We start from the raw sequence: 23,876 nt of genomic DNA, 5'->3' as shown, positions 1-23,876 counted from the left end.
ATCACATTCTCTGATCCAGCATCACGATGCTAGTCAAAATGTGTAAGAATGACAATAGATAGTAGAAAACTAGATCACCACAAAAGATTAAAAGGGGGTTTGTGGAGAGAAGGGAGCACACAAAGTGAGGAGAAACGAGGTAAGGGGGAGAGAGAAAAAAGAAGCAAACAAGGAAACAAAGAACAGACTCACCACAAAAATTGACTAAAAAATAATATAAAAAACAATTGAATTAAAAAATTATTGAAGAAACAACCCAAACACACAACCAAAGAAGAGAGAAATGTACAAAATAAAAAGAGCAATAAAAACCAATTAAGAGAGAGCAAAGAGGACAAAACAACTGGATATATATATACATATATATACGAAAAGAAATGCAACCGAAAAGAACCCAAACTTAAAAGAAAAAGTGGAAGAGGAAAATTAAAGACGAAAACAATACAAAGTCTAAGAAAGAAGCTAAAATAGGCCAAAAGTAAAAATGTCAATAGAAAAAAGGCGCTAAGAAGAGGGAAGAAAAATAAGCTAATGAGAGGAAGCAAAAGTGATGGGGACACAACCCAAGAATAGGATAGACACAACAGAAAGGGGAAAATTATATTAACTGAGAAAATAAGCTAGTACAAATAGTATAAAGAAAATAAACTTCAAAACATGCCCTAAGGGCTTACAATAGCATAAATCTGGAGATAATTTCTCCTTTCAGTACCTCCTCTCAAACTCCACTCCGAACTGCCTTTTACAATGCCAGAAATCTCCTTAAATAGACCCCGGAGGGTTAAGGACTAGGAGTACATTCTAGAAAGTGCTAGTAGGCATCCACCGACCAAATAGAAGGTTCCAGAAGCTGCGTTAGAAGTCGGTGCAAATCTAGAAGAATTTAGAAACGGTAACCGAACTTTCGGGAGGCATAACTTTTGAACCGTAGCTCCGATTGACAAACCGTTTACATTTTCGGAAAGCTCTCGAAGCGCTCTATAGCCCTATGGACAAGCTTTGCTCGTCCCCCATTTTTCGGCCCTTTTTGAGGTCATTTAATGCCCCTAACTTGACTTTGGAGCATTCTTAGGAGGTCTCCAAAACTCGAAAAACTGCAATAACTTTCAAACCGTGGAGCCTTTTGACCTGATTCTTTTTTTGGAATGCTCTAAATCACAATTACATTCATTTGGCCAATTCACACCTTCTAGTTTACCAAAATGATGGCCCAATTACATGCTCCTATTTTTTTGGGATTTTCTAACACACTGATAGTGGAACTGTGAGAGTTGGAACCTTTATTTGACCCAAATGGGTATCCAAAAATGAAAACACATGAAACAGAAACTAAGTCTAAGTACATTTTTTTTTGGGTGACACAGGATTGCCCTTATACCTCTGGATGCTCCTGCATCAAAAAATAACAAACTAAATAAAAACTAAGGACAAGAAGAAGAACAAAAAGCAAAATGACAAAAAACAAAAACTAAAAAAAGGAGTAACCCAAACACACAACCAAAGAAGAGGAGAGCTTACTGCTCTTCTTCTTGTCCTTAGTTTTTATTTAGTTTGTTATTTTTGCTTCCTCTCATTAGCTTATTTTTCTTCCCTCTTCTTAGCGCCTTTTTTCTATCGACTCTTTTATATTTGGCCTTTTTACATTCTTTCTTAGATCTTTTATTGTTTTCTTCTTTAATTTTCCTCTTTCACTTTTGCTTTTAAGTTTGGGTTCTTTTAGGTTGCATTTCGTTTTGTGTATATATATATATATATATATATATATATTTATCCAATTGTTTTGTCCTCTTTGCTCTCTCTTTATTGGTTTTTATTGCTCTTTTTATTTTGTACATTTCTCTCTTCTTCTTTGGTTGTGTGTTTGGGTTGTTTTTTTCAATAATTTTTTAGTTCAATTATTTTTTATATTATTTTTTTGTCAATTTTTGTGGTGAGTTTGTTCTTTGTTTCCTTGTTTGCTTCTTTTTTCTCTCTCCCCCTAACCTCATTTCTCCTTGCTTTGTGTGCTCCCTTCTCTCTCCGCCCCTTTTGATCTTTTGTGACGGTCTAGTTTGCTACTATCTGTTGTCATTCTTGCACTTTCTGACTAGCATCTTGATGATGGATCATGGAGTGTGATCTGATTTGTTGATGTTAAAAAATTGCTACACAATCAAAACCATAAGCTTATATGAAAAAATTCTTATGGATTGTGGAAATCTGATTTCATTAATATTAGGAGAGGGAAATTTTAAGGATATCTTTGAACAAGCCAATCATACGATGGTGAGTCAGTGGTTACTTTTACTTCAAAGTTCACTTTCAATATTGTGGTAAGGCCTAGGAAGAGCCATGCCATAGTGGTGTTGATATTAGCCACAATTTAGTCATTAGGAATGGTACTTTATGTTTTGGCTAGTCATGGAAATGTAATTAAAATTGGTTCTCGGCAAGTTGTAGAAAGTTGTAGAAATTGGCGGGGGACATATGCTCAACCAACCGTCGTGTGCTTTATATATGTAACTAGCATCAAGAATATGTTAATTTTTGGGACAGCATTACATGAAATAAAGTATATTATTCTCGCAATACTATGTGCATTGTGTTTATTCTGAATTACAATGTTATTCACATCCTTCTTTGAATCCACTTGTTTACACTATGTAAAACAATATACCTGAGTGGGAGTAAACAATCTTTGTGTTGCATTGTTTCCTTTATTCTGATTCACATTTTCATACCTTCACGGTATTATTCCAAAAAACTTTAGGCTTTCCTGCAATATCCATTCCCAGATTGATTCTAGAAGAGCGCAACCAGAAATAAAGATATGAATTGCCCCAAAAGTGCCAATATCCTATCACCCAACTTATTTGTCATTCCTTAGTGTTCCAATTTGCACTCTATGAATTGAAGAAATATTGCCTATAGATCGGAAAGATTTATTTACTGTTTGCTTGCAAACCTCCATTAAAGTTTTTGTACTCATTTGTCAAATCTTGTTTAAAATGTTTGTCATTATACTCACAAATTGGCTAGGGTAGATCTTTTATGACCAAAACCAATTTTCTTAGGGTTTCCATTGTAGAATTTGCTCAAGCAAGACATTCAAATTGTACAATAGAGAAATTAGCTCCCAAAACTTGATAATAATTAGCCAATTTTTCAGGGGCAATTTGTCGATATGTTAACAACTACCTTATATATATATATATTGTTGTTGTTTTATCTTTATCAATGCCAAATGTATTAACATTGCCGCTTTGGTATATGTTTTCAAGGGCAGCAATCTCTCTCTTATATGGTGGATGAGACATTGGAGAAACATGTCTCTTCATTATTATTTAACTATATATATTATATCTCACATCTCTCTCTCTCAATATATATATATATATATATATATCTTCAGTTTAGTCTCATTGGTTTATCCAACTGAAGCTACCAAACATTAACACTTCTCTTAGCTACAAAGGATAAACACAATATAGATATTACAATATTGGTAATATTAGGATAGGCAAATTTCAAGGATATCTTTGAACAAGCCAATCATACAATGGTGAGTCAGTGGTCACTCTTACTTCAAAGTTCACTTTCAATATTGTGGTAAGGCCCAGGAAGAGCCATGCCATAGTGGTGTTGATATTAGCCATAGTGTATATTTGGAATGATACTTTATGTTTTGGTTAGACATGGCAATGTAATTACAATTGGTTCTTGGCAAGTTGTAGGAAGTTGTAGAAATTGACAGGTGGCATGCTCAACCAACCATCGTGTGCTTTGTATATGTAAACTAGGACCAAGAATATGTTACTTTTTGGGGCAGCATTATGTGAAATAAAGTATATTATTGTGGCAATACAATGTGCATTGTTCACAGCCTTTGAATCTACTTGTTTACTTTATGTAAAACAATATACCCTATTAGGAGTAAACAATCTAGTGTTGCATTGTTTCCTTTTTTGTGATTCACATTTTCATACCTTCATGGTATTATGCCAAAAACTCTAGACTTTCCCGCAATATCCATTTGCAGATTGATTCTAGAAGAGTGCAGCCAGAAATGAAGATATTAACTGCCCAAAAAGTGCCAATATCCTATAACCCCACTAACGATATTATTTGTCACGTGTGTTCCAATATGCACCCTATGAATTGAAGAAATATTTCCTATAGATCGGAAAGATTTATTTATTGTTTGCTTGCAAACCTCAATTAAAGTTTTTAAACTCAGTTGTCAAATCTTGTCTAAAATGTTTGTCATTACACCTGCAAATCAGGTAGGGTAGATCTTTTACCACCAAAATGAATTTCTTAGGGTTTCCATCCCAAAATTTTCTCAAGCAAGACCTTCAAATTCTATGATAGAGAAATTAGCTGCAAAAACTTGATAATAATTAGCCAATATCTCAAGGGCAATTTGTCGATATGTTAACCACTACCTTATATATATTGTTGTTTTATCATGATCAATGCAAATGTATTAACATTGCCTCTTTGGTATATGTTTTCAAGGCCAACGATCTATCTCTTATATGGTGGATGGGACATGGAGAGATATGTCCCTTCATTATTATTTAAATAATATAACAATTGATTATTTAACTATATATATTATATCTCTCTCTCTCTCTCTATATATATATATATATATATTTTTTTTTTTTTCAGTTTAGTCTCATGTGTTTATCCAACTGAAGCTACCAAACATTAACACTCCCTCTTAGCTAGGGAGGATAAACACAAGATAGACATTACACTGTTGGTAATTTTAGGAGGCAAATTCTAAGGATATCCTTGATCAAAAGATCTTTGTGATTATGATATCACATTTGGTATCATGAGTATTAGCCTCCAGAATATCAACATATGATATTCACCAAATTCTCTAAGTAATGGTATGCAAAATATCAACATATGATGTTCACCAAGTCCTTAATAAGGTAATGGCCTATAGAATATTGACACATGATATTCACCAAATACCTATCATATATCTATACAAACAACTCATAGACTGTCAAAGTGAATGACATTAACACTTAGTTGTTGATTTACAAGATGTAAGTTATCATAAATCGTTTCAACATTTACATAAAATGTATATCATGATTTAAGTTATTGTAAGATCGTCACCTTGCAATAACTTCTGCAAATACAACTGATAATCAGTTGGAAGTTGTCATTTCCTCATGATGTACATAGGGGTAGGCCCATTAAGATCATACAATTACACACATGGACTTTCAAACTCCCTCTGCATATCAATCATTTGAGATCCTTATCCAAAGTTGCCTTTGAAGAAGTGTTAGACTCCCTCTGAATCTGATATCAATCTCCCATTTCCTGCAAGAACATTCTCGGAGGAAAAGATCAAGGCAAATAGCTCTTATGATACATATAGAAATACAAATAAGAATGTTAACATTAATTAAGATGTTAGTAATTTAACTCATGCCTATTACTAACAATAACATAAATAACTTGTAACATAACTTTTTTATTTTATTTTCAATAATAGAAGTAAGATAACATAATATTCAATCTTTACCCTTCATACTCCTATAATGAATATCTTAATATTTGACAAACGTTATATCAAATTATTAAATAATGTTTTGAATTAATATATATATATGGGGTTTTAAGCAAAGAGGGTTTAACCATGGAGGAAACTCTGTAGTTAAGCACACTTGAGCTGGAGTAGTACTGGGATGGGTGACCTCCGGAGAAGTCCTGGTGCTTCACCTCTTTGAGGATCACCTAGATCTAGTGACTGCTAAGTGTTCCATTTATTCTCATGAGAGATTGATTCATGTGTGAATCACTACTCATTATACATGGGTCAATGAGTTTGACTTAAAAACTTCACAGTTAAATCCTAATAACAATATCGCAATTAATAAATAAATATATATATATACAATTCAAATGTAATTATATATATAGATCTAATTTATTGCCATATATATTTTCAATTATAATATCTCATATAATATTTATTAAACATAACAAAGAATATGAAATGGACATTACCCATCAATAATACCTTATTGCTTGTCTTTATCGAGTTTGTGCCCAATGCCTCTACCTTCCAATGAACATTATGCTCCACTTTAATAAATTTTCCTTTTCATTGACTCCCATTCTTTCTTTGTTGACAGCCTCTTAATCCTCACATCCCAATCAACTTTAACAATGGGTGCTTTCCATGTTCAGAGAAGAATGCTGACCTCGACCAACAGTGGATGGTGTAGGACTAACGTCATCCTTCCCTCGACTTCCAAGACATCGTCTCTGCAGCGTATCCCTTGAAGAGTAGATGATTATACTGAGAGGGGGGATGAATCAGTATAATAACAACTTTTGCCAATTAAAACTTTTATCCAAACAATTAACTTCAAATGCTGTAATGAATGATTATGCACATGAACACAATAACACAATTTTTACTTGGAAACCCAATGTGGGAGAAAACCACGACAATTAAATGCTTTCTTATATAAACTTGTTCTTTTACAATGATTTGTAGGCTACGACCTACTAGAGGCTCCAACCCCTATGTTTATGAGCACCGACTCACTGGAAGCTCCAACTCCCACCCTTTGTAGGCTCCGACCCACTAAAAGCACCTACTCCCACTGTTGTCTTCATGAGCACCAACCCATTGCACCTAAAAGCTATTTTTCCACTTTTATAATGTTTCTTACTCCAACTGATAATGGACTTTTTAGCACAACTCTTTCTCTTGTGGTCTATGTGAATTTGTTCGTTTATCTCTTCCTGAAATCAGTCAGTGAATCTTTACCTTACTCCTCATTCTTCCTTACATATACTTAAAAGTATATTTACATACCAGATAAAAATCTGATTATATAATATCCTCCTTTTACACTTTTGGTGTTATACGCATATCACATTAAAAATCTGAATATATTCTCTGTTCTTCTTATTTTTCTTTCTCAACTTCCCAACTTGTATTTTTCTTTTGAATGATTCATTTTAATCAATTTCTTTTCATTACAACAACATGAGATCATAATCACACCTTTCCCTTTAAACAAAAACTCGTTGGTTTTAGTTTGTAAAAGCAAATATCGCCATTCATATTATTCAGAATTTTATAACTTCCTCATTCATTATGAAATTCGATTCATCCTTATTTTATCAATGATGTGGCTTTTTATTTCTTTAGAACTATAGTATCGTTTGACCTGTTTCTTTCTTTCTTCAGATAGAAATGATTTTATTATAATATGCCCCCTTTTTTATAGTACCAATGCCCTTCTTCACACAGCCAAAAATATTGATAGCTGCTTCTTTATGGCTTCTGCGAAGTATAAACTTCCGCACATTTGTGTATGAAGAGTTTCTGCCGCATATCATCTAGTCTTTATTTCAAATGTTGTTGTATATACTTTCATCATTGCTGTGTATTTTATAAGTTCCTTAATAGCTGACAGCTGTGATGATTTGGCAAAGTTGTCTGCTGGAATATGTAATCGCTCACCTGGGTGTAAGTTTATTAATTTGTTCTCCAATTCAAACTTTATTATTTCTATTGCTGCCTTGTGTATCTTTTGACTGCATATTATATTTGACTGTCACAGCTTCAGTTTAATTGATAAAATTTATATCTCCACTGACAACACATGCAATATTTTATTGCTTTTTGGTGGACCATCATATGCATATTTCAAAATCAGATTTTCATTGCTTCAGTCTGTAGATGCACACAGTCGGCAATATACTTTATCCAGAATTATTATTCTATTCAATCCTTCATCAATGATGGTGTTCTTCATTCCCAGCACCATCACAAATTCGACTGATTTTGTTGGAGTTGTTGAGTAGGCATTCATTAGTAATAACATACGATCTATTTTGTCTGACTGAAACTTGACTACGGTACCACCTTTATATTGATATTTCAATACTTCTATTACTTTTATTGTGGAATGGACTGGCTTTGTTCCTTTCTAAAAGACATGTATATTGTGCATTTATTTATTAGAATTGTCGGGCTTTGCCTTTAGTCTCTGCCAATCTTGCATTCAATGTATTCAAACGGTGACATTGCTGACTGGGATAGCAGTTTGATCTTTATTTATTTTGACTTCAACAAAATACTTATCTATATTACTTATTTGTTGATATATTCCATTTCAACGGAGTTTCCTCTTTTCATTTTATCCAGCCTCCATATGTTTAATTCATGACGCCATATCTTTGTATTTGTCTAAACATGTTATTGCCATCCGCACTAGGCCATTCCGTACTAGTCGTATCTTCCAAACATATCATTCCTCTTGCAGGTTCATTAAACTTCTATTGGGCTCTTTGTTTTGCAAGTATAATGTCCTCTCTTTGTTGACTCTGCTTACCTTTTAGAAGTCACGCTATTTTAATCTCAATTGCCCTTCATTGTAAATATTTTCTTACTCTATCGTATATATATGTGTGTGTGTGTGTGGGTGTGTGTATATATATATTGAGTCAACATATATATAGTTTTTACCATTCTTATCAATAAATTCTGCATACGTTTCTTTGATAATAATTCAGTAATTCATTTTACTTTGCAAGTGTCACTTTCTTTATTATTCATTTTGACATCTTCATAATCATCCTTTGTAATTTCACATTCATTCCTTTGACATTGATAATGGTTACACTTACAATCTTGTCCTTGCCTATCGAGCCCTTTGACATTAATGACAATATTTCCATCAATCTCTCCTTTTGTCATTGATGTCAATCTCTTCTGGTTTTACCCTTTCTATCTCTCCTCCTTTGACATCAATGGCCAAGGGACGAAACTAGTCATCAATGTTCCCCCTGTAAAAGTTTTCAAGTATTTCCCCTTAGAAGGATTCCTAAATGCTCCTGCATGCTTTAGTGCTTCCATTACTGCATCTACCTCTTTGAAGGTTCCTCTTGCAAACTTTGACATCAATGCAATCAGCTTTACATCTTCAAGATATTAACTATCTTACTCTTTTCTCCAAGGGTTTATAGTAATCTCGTAAGTATCTCTCCCTGAATTCATGCATTTCCTCATAAAGTAAGAAGTGTTTGAGCTGCAAGTTGCACTTGCACTAGTTTCTCCTTCTTCTTTAGTTATCTTCTTTCTCCAAACTTTTATAGTTTTTACTTTATGATCATCTTTGACATCTTGTTTCTTGACATCTCTTTGAGCTTCAACATCAAGTCTACAATGTTTTGCTATATGCCCATAGTTATTGCACTTATAACATAAAGTAAAATATAGTTTGTAATTTATGCTTCTCCAACCATGAGGATTTCTCATTTGTGTTCTCCATTCTCTCGCCTTGTGACTGTAGGGTGTAATAAAGCATTTATGTAATTAAAGATAGTAATTGGGTTGGGTTAGTTAGGAAGCGAGGAGATGCATCTGTTGATCTCTCTAACCATCCTAGCACTATTTAAGAACATTGGAATATGAATGATGTATTGTTGATTCTTGGCAATAAATAAAGAATACTATTTCCCTCATGAATATTAGGTACAGTTGCCATTCGTAATAATTTCTTAGATTGGTATTGGTAAATATGTAATTCATGTTTGATCTATCCTGTACTGTAACCATTCTACATTTTGGCGTCATTGCCTAAGCTCGAACCTGGAGGTCCTACTATAGGCGGATGGAATAATTAGCAAGCTATTAGTATCACAAGTACGGGTTGTAATAGCCACGGGGAAGGAAAAGACGAACTAGGTGACAAGGGTTGGTGGAAACGAGGGAAGTCTCGGTTGCTAGTATGTGCAAGAGGAAGCCAACAGGGAGCAGTTCCTCAAAACATGGTACAGAATGAGCTTTTGAGTACCGCCGACCTCATACGATTGTGTGGGAAAACGACATGGAGGCTAGAGTCTTGGAGACTTGGTGTGCAAGACATTTGTCTTGTATGAAAAATCTGTCTTGTACAAAAAATCAATTATGTATGAGAATCTGTTCTGTATGAGAAAATCTATCTTGTACGAGAATCTGTCGTGAATGAGAAATCCATTTCGTACAAGAATCCCAATGTACGAGAATTTTTGTCGTACAAGAATTCTGTCGTACAGAAAATCTAAAGTACGAGTACGCCAACACACTAGGAGGCGTTTGATGAACGTTAGTAACCCAGAAGAAAAATAGCGGAAGAGATAGAATGGCTACAGGAAAGCAAAAACTATTGGAATTTACAGGGGAAGGAACCGAGGATCTGACATGACATTGTAAAATTTGTATTACTATATGGCAGGTGAATGGGGAGAATGACACCAATAAATGGTTAAAAGCATTTCTTGCCACCGTAAGGGGTATGGCTATTGATTGGTATGCAGACTTGGAGGCCAGGAAGAAGGCCACATGGAAGGATCTTTGCACAGCCTTCGAGGAAGAATTCAAACTCCTAAGGGATGATGATGAGATCGTAACAAAGATATACAACACGATACAAGGCAAAAATGAATTGGTGAGAGCTTATAGCAGGAGGCTAAAGGAGTTGGTAGGGAAACTCGATTACAAACCTACAGACGAGCCAAAGAAAAGGTGGTTTATTGAAGGGCTAACTCCCTCTCTAAGGAGGAAAATGAAAATTGTTCCACAATCATCTTTCGCCAAGGCATGTACTTGTGCAATGGATATAGAGAGTGAAAGAAAAACTGCTAAAGGAAAAAGACATGGAAGTGAAAGCAAGAGTTCAAAAGGAAGTGGGGATGAGTCTAAAACTATCCAAGCTTTGTAGAAGGAAATGATGAGGATGATACGAGAACTATCTGCAAGCAAGGAGGAGAAAAGAGAAGGAAAAGAACTATGGTGCCCACAATATGAGAAGGAAGGACACACAAAGAATAATTGTCCCCGAAAGGCATTCTATGACATATGTCAAGTATTGGGGCACTCTATTAAGGACTGTCCCTACAATTTGAAGTGCTCAGGTATTGTTTACTCAAGGAGAACCAACTATGCCTCCTTCCACTCTTCTACGTAACACAAGCTCGGAAGCATCACCTAGAGGATGCCGAAACAACATGAGAGGCAACAACAACAATAATAATAACACTCCAAAGAGCAGAATACAGTACAACTCCAGGGGGCGGCCTATGTGAAATATCCCAAATGGATATTTGCTCTGCTGTTGCTATAATGTTTAATTATATAAATTATATTTTCCTGTAGATTTTTCTTTGATCTTATAGAGCTAGATAGAAGTTGTAGAAGAATGTTGTTTCTTTTTGTATTTTTTAGAATAAAGGTATTACAATGAATACATAACAGTAGCTGATAAAATAGAAGTGATAGAAATCATATGCAGCAATACAAGCTAATTTGGAAATGATTCTGAAACCATACCAGTAGAGTCTGATTTATTTCAGAATAGTATCAATACATATGTGCTTCAAACAAGGTTGACGCCAGCTGAAAATGGGATCCAGGTGAGTTGCTCTAAAGAAACGCCAGGCTAAACCAAAGTGGCCACCTTCACTAAAAATCCACTGCCGACAAAGTGTGACTGCAATACTAGAAATCGATCCCCTACCTTGATCAAACTATATGCATAAGGACCTTCGAATTTGATCTTGTTGAGGGCTACATCCCAACAAATCTGCTCTCAGCACCAGGGTTTGCGTCCTAGGTGAGGAATGCTCTTCCAGAGCAATGGTGTCCAAAATGATAAAAGATACTCACTTTTAGGTTACCTATATCCCCTCTCCAAAGCAAATCAAACCCTAAAAGAACCCTAAAGTGATTTCATTTGAACTTTATAATATAACATTATTTCCCCGGTAAAGGCGTCCAAATAGAGAGAAATCATTACTTTATTAATGACATAGCTCCAAGCATCAAATAGGTCCTAATAAGTGATAATCAAATAGTAGAAACTAAGTTCTTTCCAATGAGCTATCACACATAGGCAAATCGATCCAAATGGAGCCAGAAAACTCCTTATTACTCCAAAATGGCTAAACACTTAGCCTTATTTAAATTATTAAAATGCCAACTTAGGAGAATATTTAAATATATTAAAACATTTCTCAAGTAGCCAAGGAACAACCCAAACACCTCGAAAACATGAAACTGAGTTTGTCACCAGCTTGTGACTGATAGTCTCACCCTCAAATCTAGTGATACTCCTAAAAAATAGGGAACACACCCAAATCTCTTGAAATTGAGATCAAGGGTGATCTCATAGAACCTCAACTCTGGAAAATGTCACAACCTCCTAAAAGGTAGGAATCTCCCCCTAAAATCATGGAACTGCCTCCTAAAATCAAGGAACTTCTCTCAACTGATCTACTACTGCCTTAAATACCAAATTCGGACATTGAAAACCCTGATTGAGTCCCTGATCAGCATTGCTAGCCTACGAGACTCCATAATAGGCTAACTTTCATGTCACTGCTAGACATAGCTAAAGAGGGGACATGACACTATTATACAATGTAGGAGGTTTCATGAATGGGGACACTTCATATGTGATTTTCAGAGTGGTGGACAGACCAGAGGGATGCTTTGTAAGTGGTGCAGACTGGACAACCGTGAGGATGCCAACTGCCCCAAGTAGAAAAGTGTGAACATGCTTGAGGTGGTAGAGCCGGAAGAGGAAGTATTGGTTATCATGCGGATGCAGAGGAGAAAACTTTCATATCTTGACATGAGTATGGAAAAGCAAAGGTCGGACGAGGCTAGGAAGGTGATCCAAGACGTCATGGAGGAGGAAAAAGTAAGTACTTTTGAATCTTATTTCACTTAATCAATTTGGGAAAATAATATCATGAAGCAAGTCCTTTAGGCCACTGTACTAGTAAAGATTGGAGATATATTGGAAACCCTGCCACATTTGAAGGTTGCAATAGCACACAAAACCAACACTAAGGAGGAACCACTGAAGGAGGAAGTAAAAGAAATGAAGGATAATGACACTGTGCTATGGTTGGAAGAGTGTTCAGAGGATGGAACAAGTTCTCTCAATAGATTGTTTGCTTGGAAAATGGAGGAGTACGAGGTGTTTGAACCAAATTGTAATATGCTAGAAATTTCCAAGGGGGAGGGAGAGGAAGCCACGTACCCTAAGGAGTACAAGGAGTACAAAGAAGGTATGGTACAAATAGACGATACACGAGTCCACCAGTTCGGGGAAGACGAGAAGATAAAGTACGAAGAGCCAAGGGTGGTAGGACTTAACTTGGGATTTCAAAAGGAAACACTAGCGGAGACAACAAGCCATAACGAGGTATGAGAGTCACATAAGGGTTGGGAATTTTTGTGCGAGGACATAACAGGAGAAAAAATAGATAAAATGAATAAGGGCAGGACTAAACGAAGTCCAAGATTTATAAGAGGCAACAAGACCTTGAACAAGAAAGCATCACTCACACAAGCCAAGACACTAAGAACCAGAGCCTTACAGGCATGTACAGCTATAAGGAGAGAAGGAACAATCCATACGTGTGTGAAGGTAGGGATTGTCTGTACAAGCACCAAGGAAACATGAAGGTTGCATGGATTGCTTGTACGAGTCGTATGGGAAGGAGACACGAAGGTCATACGAGCCATATAGGAGGAACAAAGGTCATACAAGCCATATGGAAAGGAGCAGAGGTCGTCTGAGCTGTATAGAAGGGAAGCAAAAAGGCCATGCATACGTTTGTACGTGTACAAAAAAGAGTGGTGGAAGAAGTGGTACAGTACGTACTTCAAGGGCAGAACATGTCATGGAGAAATTGGAGAAATCTCACAAGGACACATAGAAACAAAAGGTTGGATCAAAAATAGAATCGAAATTGCTGAAATAGTTGCACAATATTGCAAAATGGTAAGGACAAGTATTGGAAACCCAAGCAAAGGGAAGGAGGTTCCATACACACATGTAAAGAACAAACTCAAATGACGGAAGAAGGCCAGAGGAGGATTAGAATTTCTATACGAAATAGGAGGATACAGTGGAAGGAAGAAAATTGACCGTATGATAGGAAGAAAACGATGTACTAGAGGATGGAGTGACTCCATTGTACGGCATACGGACTGTAGAGGACTATGCATCATACCTTAGAAGAAGTTGGATTGGTTGAGCCAGGCGTAGCTGTAAAGGTTGAGTCGCCTGGAAGACTTCTTTTGGGGTGGATAATGTAGGGCGTAATAAAGCATTTATGTAATTAGATAGTTATTGGGTTGGGTTAGTTAGGAAGCGAGGGGGTGCATCCGTTGGTCTCCCAAACCAACCGAGCACTATTTAAGAGCATTGGAACATGAATGATGTATTGTTGGTTCTTGGCAATAAATAAAGAATATTATTTCCCTCGTGAATATCAGGTACGGTTGCCATTTGTAATAATTGCTTAGATTGTTATTGGTAATATCCAATTCATCAATGACCAAAATAGCTGCATGAGTAACAATATCCATAGAAACTAGGTTTATATCCTTGATTAATATAGTCCTTTCAAGTTCAATTCCTTTGAATTTCATAGACGAATCTGCCATACTACTTCCTTGCTTGCCAAAGCCGTTGAATGTATAATCTTGATTGCTTATTTCTCCTTCATACCTTACTCTAGTCTTACTTGTGGATGGTCTTTGACTATCAATAATTTCTGTTAGAATATCAGAGCTCTTTTCAAACTTGAGAGTGTTGTTCAATTTGGTGTTACTCTCCTCTAGATCTTTTCTCTCAATTTTTCAGTTTCTTGTCTTAATTTGGTACACTCCTTTTGATCATTCTCAACATGTTTGGATTCTTCTAGTCTACCTGGATTAACCCTCCTACTGGTCTATGTCTGAGGATGGCCTTCTATGTTAAGCACTTTCTAGAGATCTCTGATGGGGTCCTTTTTTGTCCTAGCTAACTATCTCGACATTGGTGTCATGCTCTGCGTATCTCTCTGGGATCCTTAAGAATTGATTCTCACCAACTTTGGGCTTAGACAAACCATCATATTGACAGTGGTGCATGGATCTATCAGCTATGCACTCTAGTAGAGGTTGAGACTAAGACTCACTTTATTTTACGTTGTCCTATCTACTATGATCAGAGGTAGATTCCACTATTTGTTCCGGGACTATTTTTCTCTTTCAGCATTCTTTAGCTACATTGACTAGCAGTGTCTCGTGCTTTATCTTCAGGAAGCCACCCTGCTTCGCGATAGTACTTTGTGGTCACGTTTTCCTTCTAGGCATTCCTCTGATCAGCTTATTAGTGCCTTTTTCTCACCCCTATCTCCGATACGTGGTGTGAAAAGGTCGTTTAGTTCTACCAGTTCTACCGTAATTTCAGATCTATTGGACCTTGCAGCAGTTTGTTTCGTCAGTGACACTCCTCCAGGAACTCACAGAGACAGATTAGTGCCCATGTTCTCACGTAGTCTTATCCTTCTGTGATTGATTTCTTTTTGACTATGAAAGACTCCTAATCTTTGCCTTGGCATCTCTTGCACTTCTTTCTTTCCTTTTTGTTGTTTTTTTTTCTCGGACATCATTTTGGTGTTCCTACTATTAGTTGTTCTCTTGTTGTAAACTCTCAGTTCCATAGACCTTTTTTGTGGTCTTTTTTTGGACATTAATACTATTATCTTATCTTATGTTATCTAGTTTAGTCTTTAATTCTTTAATTTGCATCTTGTACTTAGTGACTTTTTCTTTCAATTTCTTATTTTGTTTGTATGCATAGTTCAACTCTTCCATGACATCTACATCTTCCTCACTAGATGACTCATCAATCTCTTTTTCTTCCTCACCAGATAACTCATCAATCTCTTTTTCTTCACTACATGCCTCATCAACTTCTTCATCCTTGCTGCATGACTTATCAACCTCTTCTTGTTGCTTACTAGTCATGGCCAAAAAGAGTATCTCATCATCGTCACTTTGGCATTCATCATTGCTCTCCTCTGATGAGTTACTTTCTTTCTTCGAGTAAAAACTCTTTTTATGCTTGTGAAACTTCTTTTTCTTATGATGGTTCTTAGCATGCTTCTTATCCTTTTTAGTTGTATATTTTTCTTCTTCATCATCACTAGAGTCACTACTGTTTAGAGGACATTTTGATGCATAATGTCCCAGTCTTCCGCAATTGAAACATTTGAATTTTCCTTTGTTCTTGCCATTACTCTTTTTCAGCTTTCTTTTGAAGTAAGCATCTGATTCACTTGATTCACTATTTGAACTTTCACTTGAAATTTCATTTTTGCTTTTGCTCCTTCTAGACATCTTGAATGCTATTTCTTTCTTTGATTCGTTTCCTCCAACTTGTATTTCATAAGCAATAAGGATCCCATGCAATTCATCTTTTGTCAACGTATTTAAATCAATTCTTTCTTCAATTGCAGATACTTTAGAGTTAAACTTCACAGGCAACGATCTTAAAATCTTTTCTACTACAAGATTTTCTTTTACTTATTCACCAAGAGCTTGCATAGAGTTGACAACATCATCTACACGATCAAGAAAAGAGACTATATTCTTATCTTCATTCATGTTGAGACTTTCAGATACTTTTCGATGAGTTTGTAGTTGGATTTCTTTACATTATCAGTTCCTTCATAAACATTTTTCAACTTGTCCCAACTGTCCTTGGCCGATCTATAGTGCATAACTTTGGAGAATATTGATTTGGCAAGATTGCATAAAATTGCATGTTTTGCTTTGGCATTGTTTTCACATTTTCTCTTTTCGGCTGTATCCGTTGGTGGGTTTTGCAGTGGTGTATAACCATCTACAGCTGATTGCTAGACATCGAAACTGATAGCCGCCAAATAAGTTGACATTTTTATACTCCAATAGGCATATTTTGTCCCATCAAACATTGACGTTTTGTTTTGAAAGATTTCGCCCATTTTGCTATAATATATTGCTGTCCAGACTTTCTTCCTTTTTCATTCCATTTATTTGCAGTCCACCTCTGATACCATGTTGTTTTATCAGGATCACTGCAAATGTATTAACATTGCCTCTTTGGTATATGTTTTCCAAGGGCAGCAATCTCTCTTTTATATGGTGGATGAGACACAGAGAGACATGTCCCTTCATGGGATATGTCTATTCATTATAATTTTATATACATAAGAATTGATTATGTGTGTGTGTGTGTGTATATCTTCAGTTTAGTCTCATGGGTTTATCCAACCTACCAAACATTAACATATGTATGCATGACCCTCCTATCAATATAAAGCTGTAGAACGATCATATGACTTACTTAAAAGTTGAAGGTGATGCTAGCCACAATTATATGCCAATGCATGCTATTGGTTAAAGAGATACCTTTTAGTCCTGATGGTGGATAGTGAATACATCCATACCTAGGATTCCATCATCTTGGAACCTTGAAGTTGTGCTCTTTTACCTTCTAATTTCTGCTAGTGATCATAACTGGGGATCCAACTTGTAAATTTTAATCCTTTTGGTCCTGAAAAACTTGTGCACCCTGGTTTGGATCTGGCTTATGCTGTTATTTCCCTCTATTCTAACACTGTTTGCTATATTTTTAACATGGGTACTTCCAGCTAACTTTCAGAGCTTATCAAGTACACATGCATGCATTATATTATATAAATTTTTTTTACCATTTGCAAATGTCTACGCATAGAGACTGGTAGACACATTATATGTTCAGAAGAGGTAACTAAGATCAGTGATTACGATAACATGCCAAATTTGTCCGAATCCTGTAATTTGGGGATGGATATGTATCTTTTGAAGAGATTTAAAGGGTGAGAGACATGAAATTATGTAAGGTAGGTCTAGCATGTTAAGGTAACAAGAACGGGATGATGCTTTGCAGTCAACGTACTGATTCAGTTTTATAATATATTCTAATTGGACCCAGTGGTGAATGACTGTCTCTCCTCTATAATTTCTTAATGTAACTTTCACAACTCTTGGAATCTGATTGGTTTATCATATTTTTTTGTGTGCAGTCATCAGGTCAGGTGTCCCAAAAATGACTCTGGACAATGTTTTTGAGCAAAAAACTGACTTGGCAAAAGCTGTCAAGAATGAACTTGAAAATGTAAATATCACAAAGACACAATTATTGCATTTTTTTGACCCGTTACAGGGTACATTCATTTTTAGATCATTTTTCAAGTAATAATTATGCTTCTATATGCTCACTATTTAGGGAATTTTTTTTGTTGCTGCAATGCTTGTGTCCTTGCTTGGTCCACTGAAGTTTATATTATAGTTTTCAGTATTTTTTTTCCTTTTTTTTTGGCAACAGGCCATGAGAAATTATGGGTTTGAGATAGTTCAGACACTTATTGTTGATACAGTTCCTGACGCAACTGTTAAAAAAGCAATGAATGAGATAAATGCAGGTCAGTTTTTTTTACAACATTTTATATTCTTCGAATGACAGAAATTTCTATTTTGTGACGAGTGGATAAAGAAAGGACACTAGTCAAATTTGCCTCATTGGGACTCTGAATTAAATCGACTTCATCTTTCCTATGTTTTGTATCTTAATTTTTCAATAGGACAAAAACTAAATTCTTCTTTGCATTGATATCATTATTTTGGGAGTCCAAGTGGCCCCTGGCCTATGCCTGAATGTTTTCACAAATTTGCAGACAATTGTTTATGATTATAGATTCCAATTTGTTTAGAAGAAGTTATAATGTCTTTGAGCGATAAATCATCTACATGCTTTTTAAGTATTGAATAGAAAAAAATGTTTTTCCGAGTTGTTTATGGACTATGGGTTAAGGACTACAGGTTGATTGTGATTGCGCTTTACTTATTTTCTTTGTTTTTATAGTTTTTATCTTTTTTCCTTTACTTCATCTCAAGCAGAAATGGTTGTGGAATGCAGCTGGAAGACTGAGGGCAGCAACAACTGAGAAAGCAGAGGCAGAGAAATTTGTTCAAATCAAACAGGCTGAAAGTGATGCAGAATCAAAATATCTGTCTGGATTGGGCATGGCTCGTCAACGGCAAGCTATTGTTGATGGTCTGAAAGACAGTGTCTTAGCTTTTACCAGTAACGTTGCTGGAATAAATGCAAACGATGTCACAGATCTGATCCTTGTAACACAATATTTTGACACAATGAAGGAGATAGGCGCCTCATCAAAGTCATCATCAGTGTTCATCCCTCATGGACCTGGTGCTGTTCGTGATATTGCTAAGCAGATCAATGATGGTTTGCTTCAACCACAACCTGCATAGTGGCACTGTTGGGATTCAAACTTAAAAGATCATTTGTCTTATATAGGCTAAGTGTTTTAATCTTTTCTCTGGTTAGAAGTTCTGGACATTGCAAAATTTGTAGGATGTTTACTGTTTCTGGGATTATGTGATTGTGCTTTCTACTTCTTACTGTCTACTGGATATGATCTTGCGACAGTGGCAAACATGTATTTTGCGCAATTTTTTGAAATACCAGGGGTTATTGTTAGGAACAAGGAATCTTGAGACTCTGGAGTATTGTAATAGCACTGAACAAGGACCAAGGAGAAAGGCAGAGTTTTATTTCTAACAATAATGTATATTTAAAATATTCGAGTCTGATACATGGAAAAGCAACTTTAATATGTTATTTCGTTAAACATTGTTAGTGCTAAATGAATCAGATTGCTTTATTATGCTTGTTTGTTCTTTTTCTACTTATAGGTTAGGAATGTTGGAAATTGAGTTATCTTACCTTAAAATTCAATTTGTTTTCCTCATACTCATGCATTCTTTCTGGTGACATATGTATTGACGTATGTACATGTTAGACATCAAGTCTGATTCCCTCAATATTTTCCTTTCACTTCCTTCTCCCTGATTATTCCTTTTGGTGATTAACTACACATTCATGACCCCACTACCTAAATGAATTTTTATAGGCTTGTTAGGTCTTCTCATGGCTTGTTTGTGATTTTAATTGATCTTGGCTTGGAACTAAGTAATTGATCATTAGTTCAAAGGTTATATATGTTGGTCCTCAATAAGACACTGTGCTTTGCTCCATCAATCATAATCGGTTGTTTATTCTCTCTTTGTGTAGTCTCTATTATGTATTTATCGTGTCTTGACTTAGACTAGTTCCCATCTGTGTGTCAGGTTTCCATCTATTTGAAATGCATTATTACCATTGTCAAGAGGTTTTGGAACCCTAGAATAGATTCACGATTAACCTATTAGTGTTGTCTACAATAATGACTTCCCAAAAGTAGTATGCTATATTTGAGGATTTGTACTCTGCATATCTATGCAGCCCCATAGTTGGCTCCTGCAGTGGTGATAATTCTATTTTGAACTTGTTACACGATGTGGTTAGCAACAAGAATTATCTATACCCTAGCCCCAAAAATTAAGGACCCGGTGGCTCTTACTGACTTCAAACCTATCAGCCTATGCAATACGACCTACAACATCTCTAAATTTTAGTGAACCTCCTTAAGCCATTATTACACAAATTTATTGGCAAACCCCAAAATGGGTTTGTCCCTGGTTGCCAAATTCTGGATGTTGCTAGTACTACTCATGAGGTGTTATACTCGATGGATAAGAGTGGTAATCTGGGAATGGCTCTGAAGCTGGATATTTTGAAAGCCTATGACATGATCAATTGGTCTTTTCTCTATGATGTTTTGGAGAGAATTGGTTTCAACAAAGGAGTTATTAGAATCATTAGGACCGTGGTTGAGACTGTGAACTACTTGGTGCTGGTGAATGGTTCGCCTTGGGGAAGCTTTGGTGCGGAAACAGGTCTATGGCAAGGGGATCTTGTTTCGCCATACCTATTCATCATGGATGCTGACATGCTAGGTAGAGCATTCTTGAGAAAGGTGAACATGGGGGATATCAAAGGCATCAAACCGACCACTTCCCTCTCGACGGAGGTTATACAACAACTTGTTGAAGATACATTCCTGAGTGGGGACTTTGTTGGTGTCTGAAGCTAGAGCCTGGAAACATATCTTGGAGATCTATGTGGTTAATGCCGGTCAGAAAAACAATTTAGATAAAAGTAAGGTGTTTTTCTTCAATATGGAGACTGATATCCAGAGAAGGGTGCTTAACATATTAGGGTGCAATAAGGCCCTCCTCCCAGATACCTATTTGGATCTCCTGCTTACCATTAAAGAGGTGTCAAACTAGTTCTAGAATACTATCCTTGAAAAAATGCAGAAAAAGTTGATTGGGTGGAAGGGTAAACTCTTGAGTAGTGTGGGGAAGCTTCAATTACTTGCGATCTCCCTCCAAGGTATTCCCGTTTGCTTTCTTTCCCTCTTCAAAATCTCTCAGGTGATGGTTGACAAATTGGAAAAAATACAAAGGAACTTCCTGTGGTCAGGTGGGGAGGAGAAGAACTGGCTGAACCTGGTTAGTTGGGATACTGTGTGTAAACCTAAATATAAGGGAGGATTAGGTATCAGAAAGATTACTGATTTGAATAAAGCTCTCCTTACTAAGGTGGGCTAGAAGCTAGCAAAAGACGAAGCTAGTTGGTGTAGGATCCTTAAAGCTAAGTACTTAGGGAATATGAAGTTTGTGTATTGTATTTGGGATAATGATCTTCCCTCAGGTTCTAGGGTGTGGATAAATATTATCAAGAATAGAGGTTTGCTTAGGGAAGGATTGAGATGGTTGGTGGGCTTGGGTAGTAAAATCAGGTTCTAGGAAGATTCTTGGCTAGAAGGTAAACCTTTGGTTCATATGAAATTTGGGGTTCTCATGGATTGTCTTTAGCCGATAGTAGGAAGTAAGGTGATAGACTATATTTTGGTTGGTAGGAGATGGAGGAACTTATAGTTGCCTCGGGGGAATTATAATCTAGGGAGCCTGGTGGGGGACCTTGGTGAGTTTCTTAAGGGGTACATAATCCTAGGGGTAGCATAGGAGGACACATTCATATAGAGGAACACCTCGTTTGGTGAATTCTCAGTTGGCTTTGCTTATAAGATGATTTTTGAGAAGGATTCAGCTCCAAAATATTGGCAGAAGGTCTGGATTAGTCAATTGATTCCAAATTTCAACATCTTCTGGTGGATTACTATGCATGGGAAGATTCTTACAGTCGACAACCTCAGAAAAAGAGGCTTCCAAATTCCCAATAGATGCTATCTATGTAAAGAGGAAGAAAGAATTCCCCACCTCTTCTTGGATTGTAGCTTTACTAAAATATCTGTGGAAGGATTCCCTAGATGCTAGAGGTGGAATGGGTCTTCCATAAAGGGATGAGCAATTTGTTTTTAATTGGTTGAGTCCTTTTCACCACCCTCGCCTTATCCAACTGTGGAATGTTGTCCCCCTCTCATGTTTGCTGGGGTATTTGGAAGGAAAGAAATAATAGGGTCTTTGGGAATGAAGAAAGGAATGAGGAGGTTGTGACGGGTTTGATTATGAAGTTGTTAGTGAAGAACATGTAGAATAGCAAGTGGAGGAAATCGTTGTCTCTCCCTATGCTAAGCAAACAGAGGATTGCCAAGAATTGGAAACTCACAGAGGGATTTGTGGAGGTTGATAATTCAAAACAACTCGCTAGAGCAAGGACTAAATGGTGACCTCCCACAGCGAACTAGGTTAAAATGAACTTCGACGAAGCGACGAGGGGGGATGTTGTTGTGGGTGGTGGTATGGTGAGAGATAGTGTTGGTAAAATGTTGTTAGCATTTGCGGGTAATCTAGGTAAGGCTTCTAATATCGTGGTTGAGGCTATGGCTCTCCTCTAGGGCTTGAAGTTGGTCATTGGTGTTGGGTGGAAGAATGTGGAAATCGAAGGGGACTCAAAGGTTATCTTAGATACTGTGAAAGGTCTTACGAAAGCAAGTTGGGCTTTTAGGAGGGTGACTGAAGAAGTGTGGCATATATTAACAATCCTCAAGTGGTATGACTTGCAACATATTTATTGGGAGGAAAATGCAGTAGTCAATGTGATGGCTATGATGGGTCTGAAGATTCACGGCTTACAATGTTGGAGAAATGTTGAGGCGTTACCAAATATGGTAATATCTCTGATGACTAAAGACAATCCCTCATGATTGGGTCTATGTGGAGTGGAATAGTTGTGTATGGTGACTACTCAAGGATGCTGAGTTGGCTTGTGGGGCCATGTCACTTCAGATAGATGACGAGAAATTATGGAAAATGTACTCCCAATAATAAAGACGCGAGGTTCAAGAGGGAAAGAAATCAAAGTACAATTTGGGTGTATATTTTATGATTATTCTATTAATGAATTCGTACCTGCCTTCGAGTAATGATTCAAATTTCAAAAGGAGTCGGGTTCACGATGATGATAAGATAGAATGGAATCGGGGAGGTGGAAAATGGCATGTGACAATGGGGACGAGTAAAGACACGAGGTTTAATGACATTAAAGGCATTTATGAGATTGTGCTTTACTTGGTGGAGTTTCATTTTCCCCCTAAGTGTTACTATAGGTTCAATTTGTGTTTTTTGTCCAGGACTTAGGAGGGTGTGATCATTGTTGAGTAGGAAGTTGCAATGGGGGTTGACCTGCTTCGGATTGAGCCTTTGACAATTTAAGACAGTGCTAGAAAACCTCTCACTTGGTACATGTTAAAAGAAGGGGGTTTGGTCCCTTTTATGGAGGCGATGAATGGCTACAACGAGAGTTGGTCGCTCCAATTTGTGAATTCTTGGGACGATAGGAGAGTGATGGTGAATGGTATCACTTTTCAGGTGTTTGAGAAAGTCATTGCTTTGGCTACGGATGGTGTGACAACCAATCTTGCTCTATAACCCCAAGCTCTTCTGGGTCTCCACTAGGTCATTCACTTGACCAAATAGGGTTTCTACACACCCTATGCCTCTGAGGATTCTATCCACTAGATCCTACTCCTTCAATTGGTGCACATCAACTAAATAGTACAAGCTTACTAGTCATGAACTCCCATCAACACACATAGCCCCAAATGCTCATTGGATCTTCCCA

The 23,876-nt window shown here is 36.6% G+C and overlaps 1 protein-coding gene across 4 annotated transcripts in view; it reads left to right on the top strand.

Moving 5' to 3' along the window:
* LOC149570371 (hypersensitive-induced response protein 1-like) overlaps positions 1 to 19,536 on the top strand; it is a 147,763-nt gene extending 128,227 nt beyond the window's left edge. For all 4 annotated transcript variants that reach the window (XM_089823013.1, XM_089823015.1, XM_089823014.1 and 1 more), the window contains 3 exons: positions 17,908 to 17,999; positions 18,210 to 18,306; positions 18,801 to 19,536. In XM_089823013.1, the coding sequence (XP_089679139.1) occupies positions 17,908 to 17,999; positions 18,210 to 18,306; positions 18,801 to 19,156 (545 nt within the window). In that variant the 3' untranslated portion in view covers positions 19,157 to 19,536. The remainder of the gene's footprint in view (positions 1 to 17,907; positions 18,000 to 18,209; positions 18,307 to 18,800) is intronic.
* Positions 19,537 to 23,876: the final 4,340 nt, after the last annotated feature.

Source organism: Cupressus sempervirens, chromosome 3 (genome assembly GCF_028749045.1).
Source record: "Cupressus sempervirens isolate cs-2001-9-10 chromosome 3, ASM2874904v1, whole genome shotgun sequence".
In the NCBI taxonomy this organism is placed as follows: domain Eukaryota; kingdom Viridiplantae; phylum Streptophyta; class Pinopsida; order Cupressales; family Cupressaceae; genus Cupressus; species Cupressus sempervirens.
The sequence above is the reverse complement of the archived record's forward strand: the minus strand, read 5'-3'. Positions and strand labels throughout refer to the sequence as shown.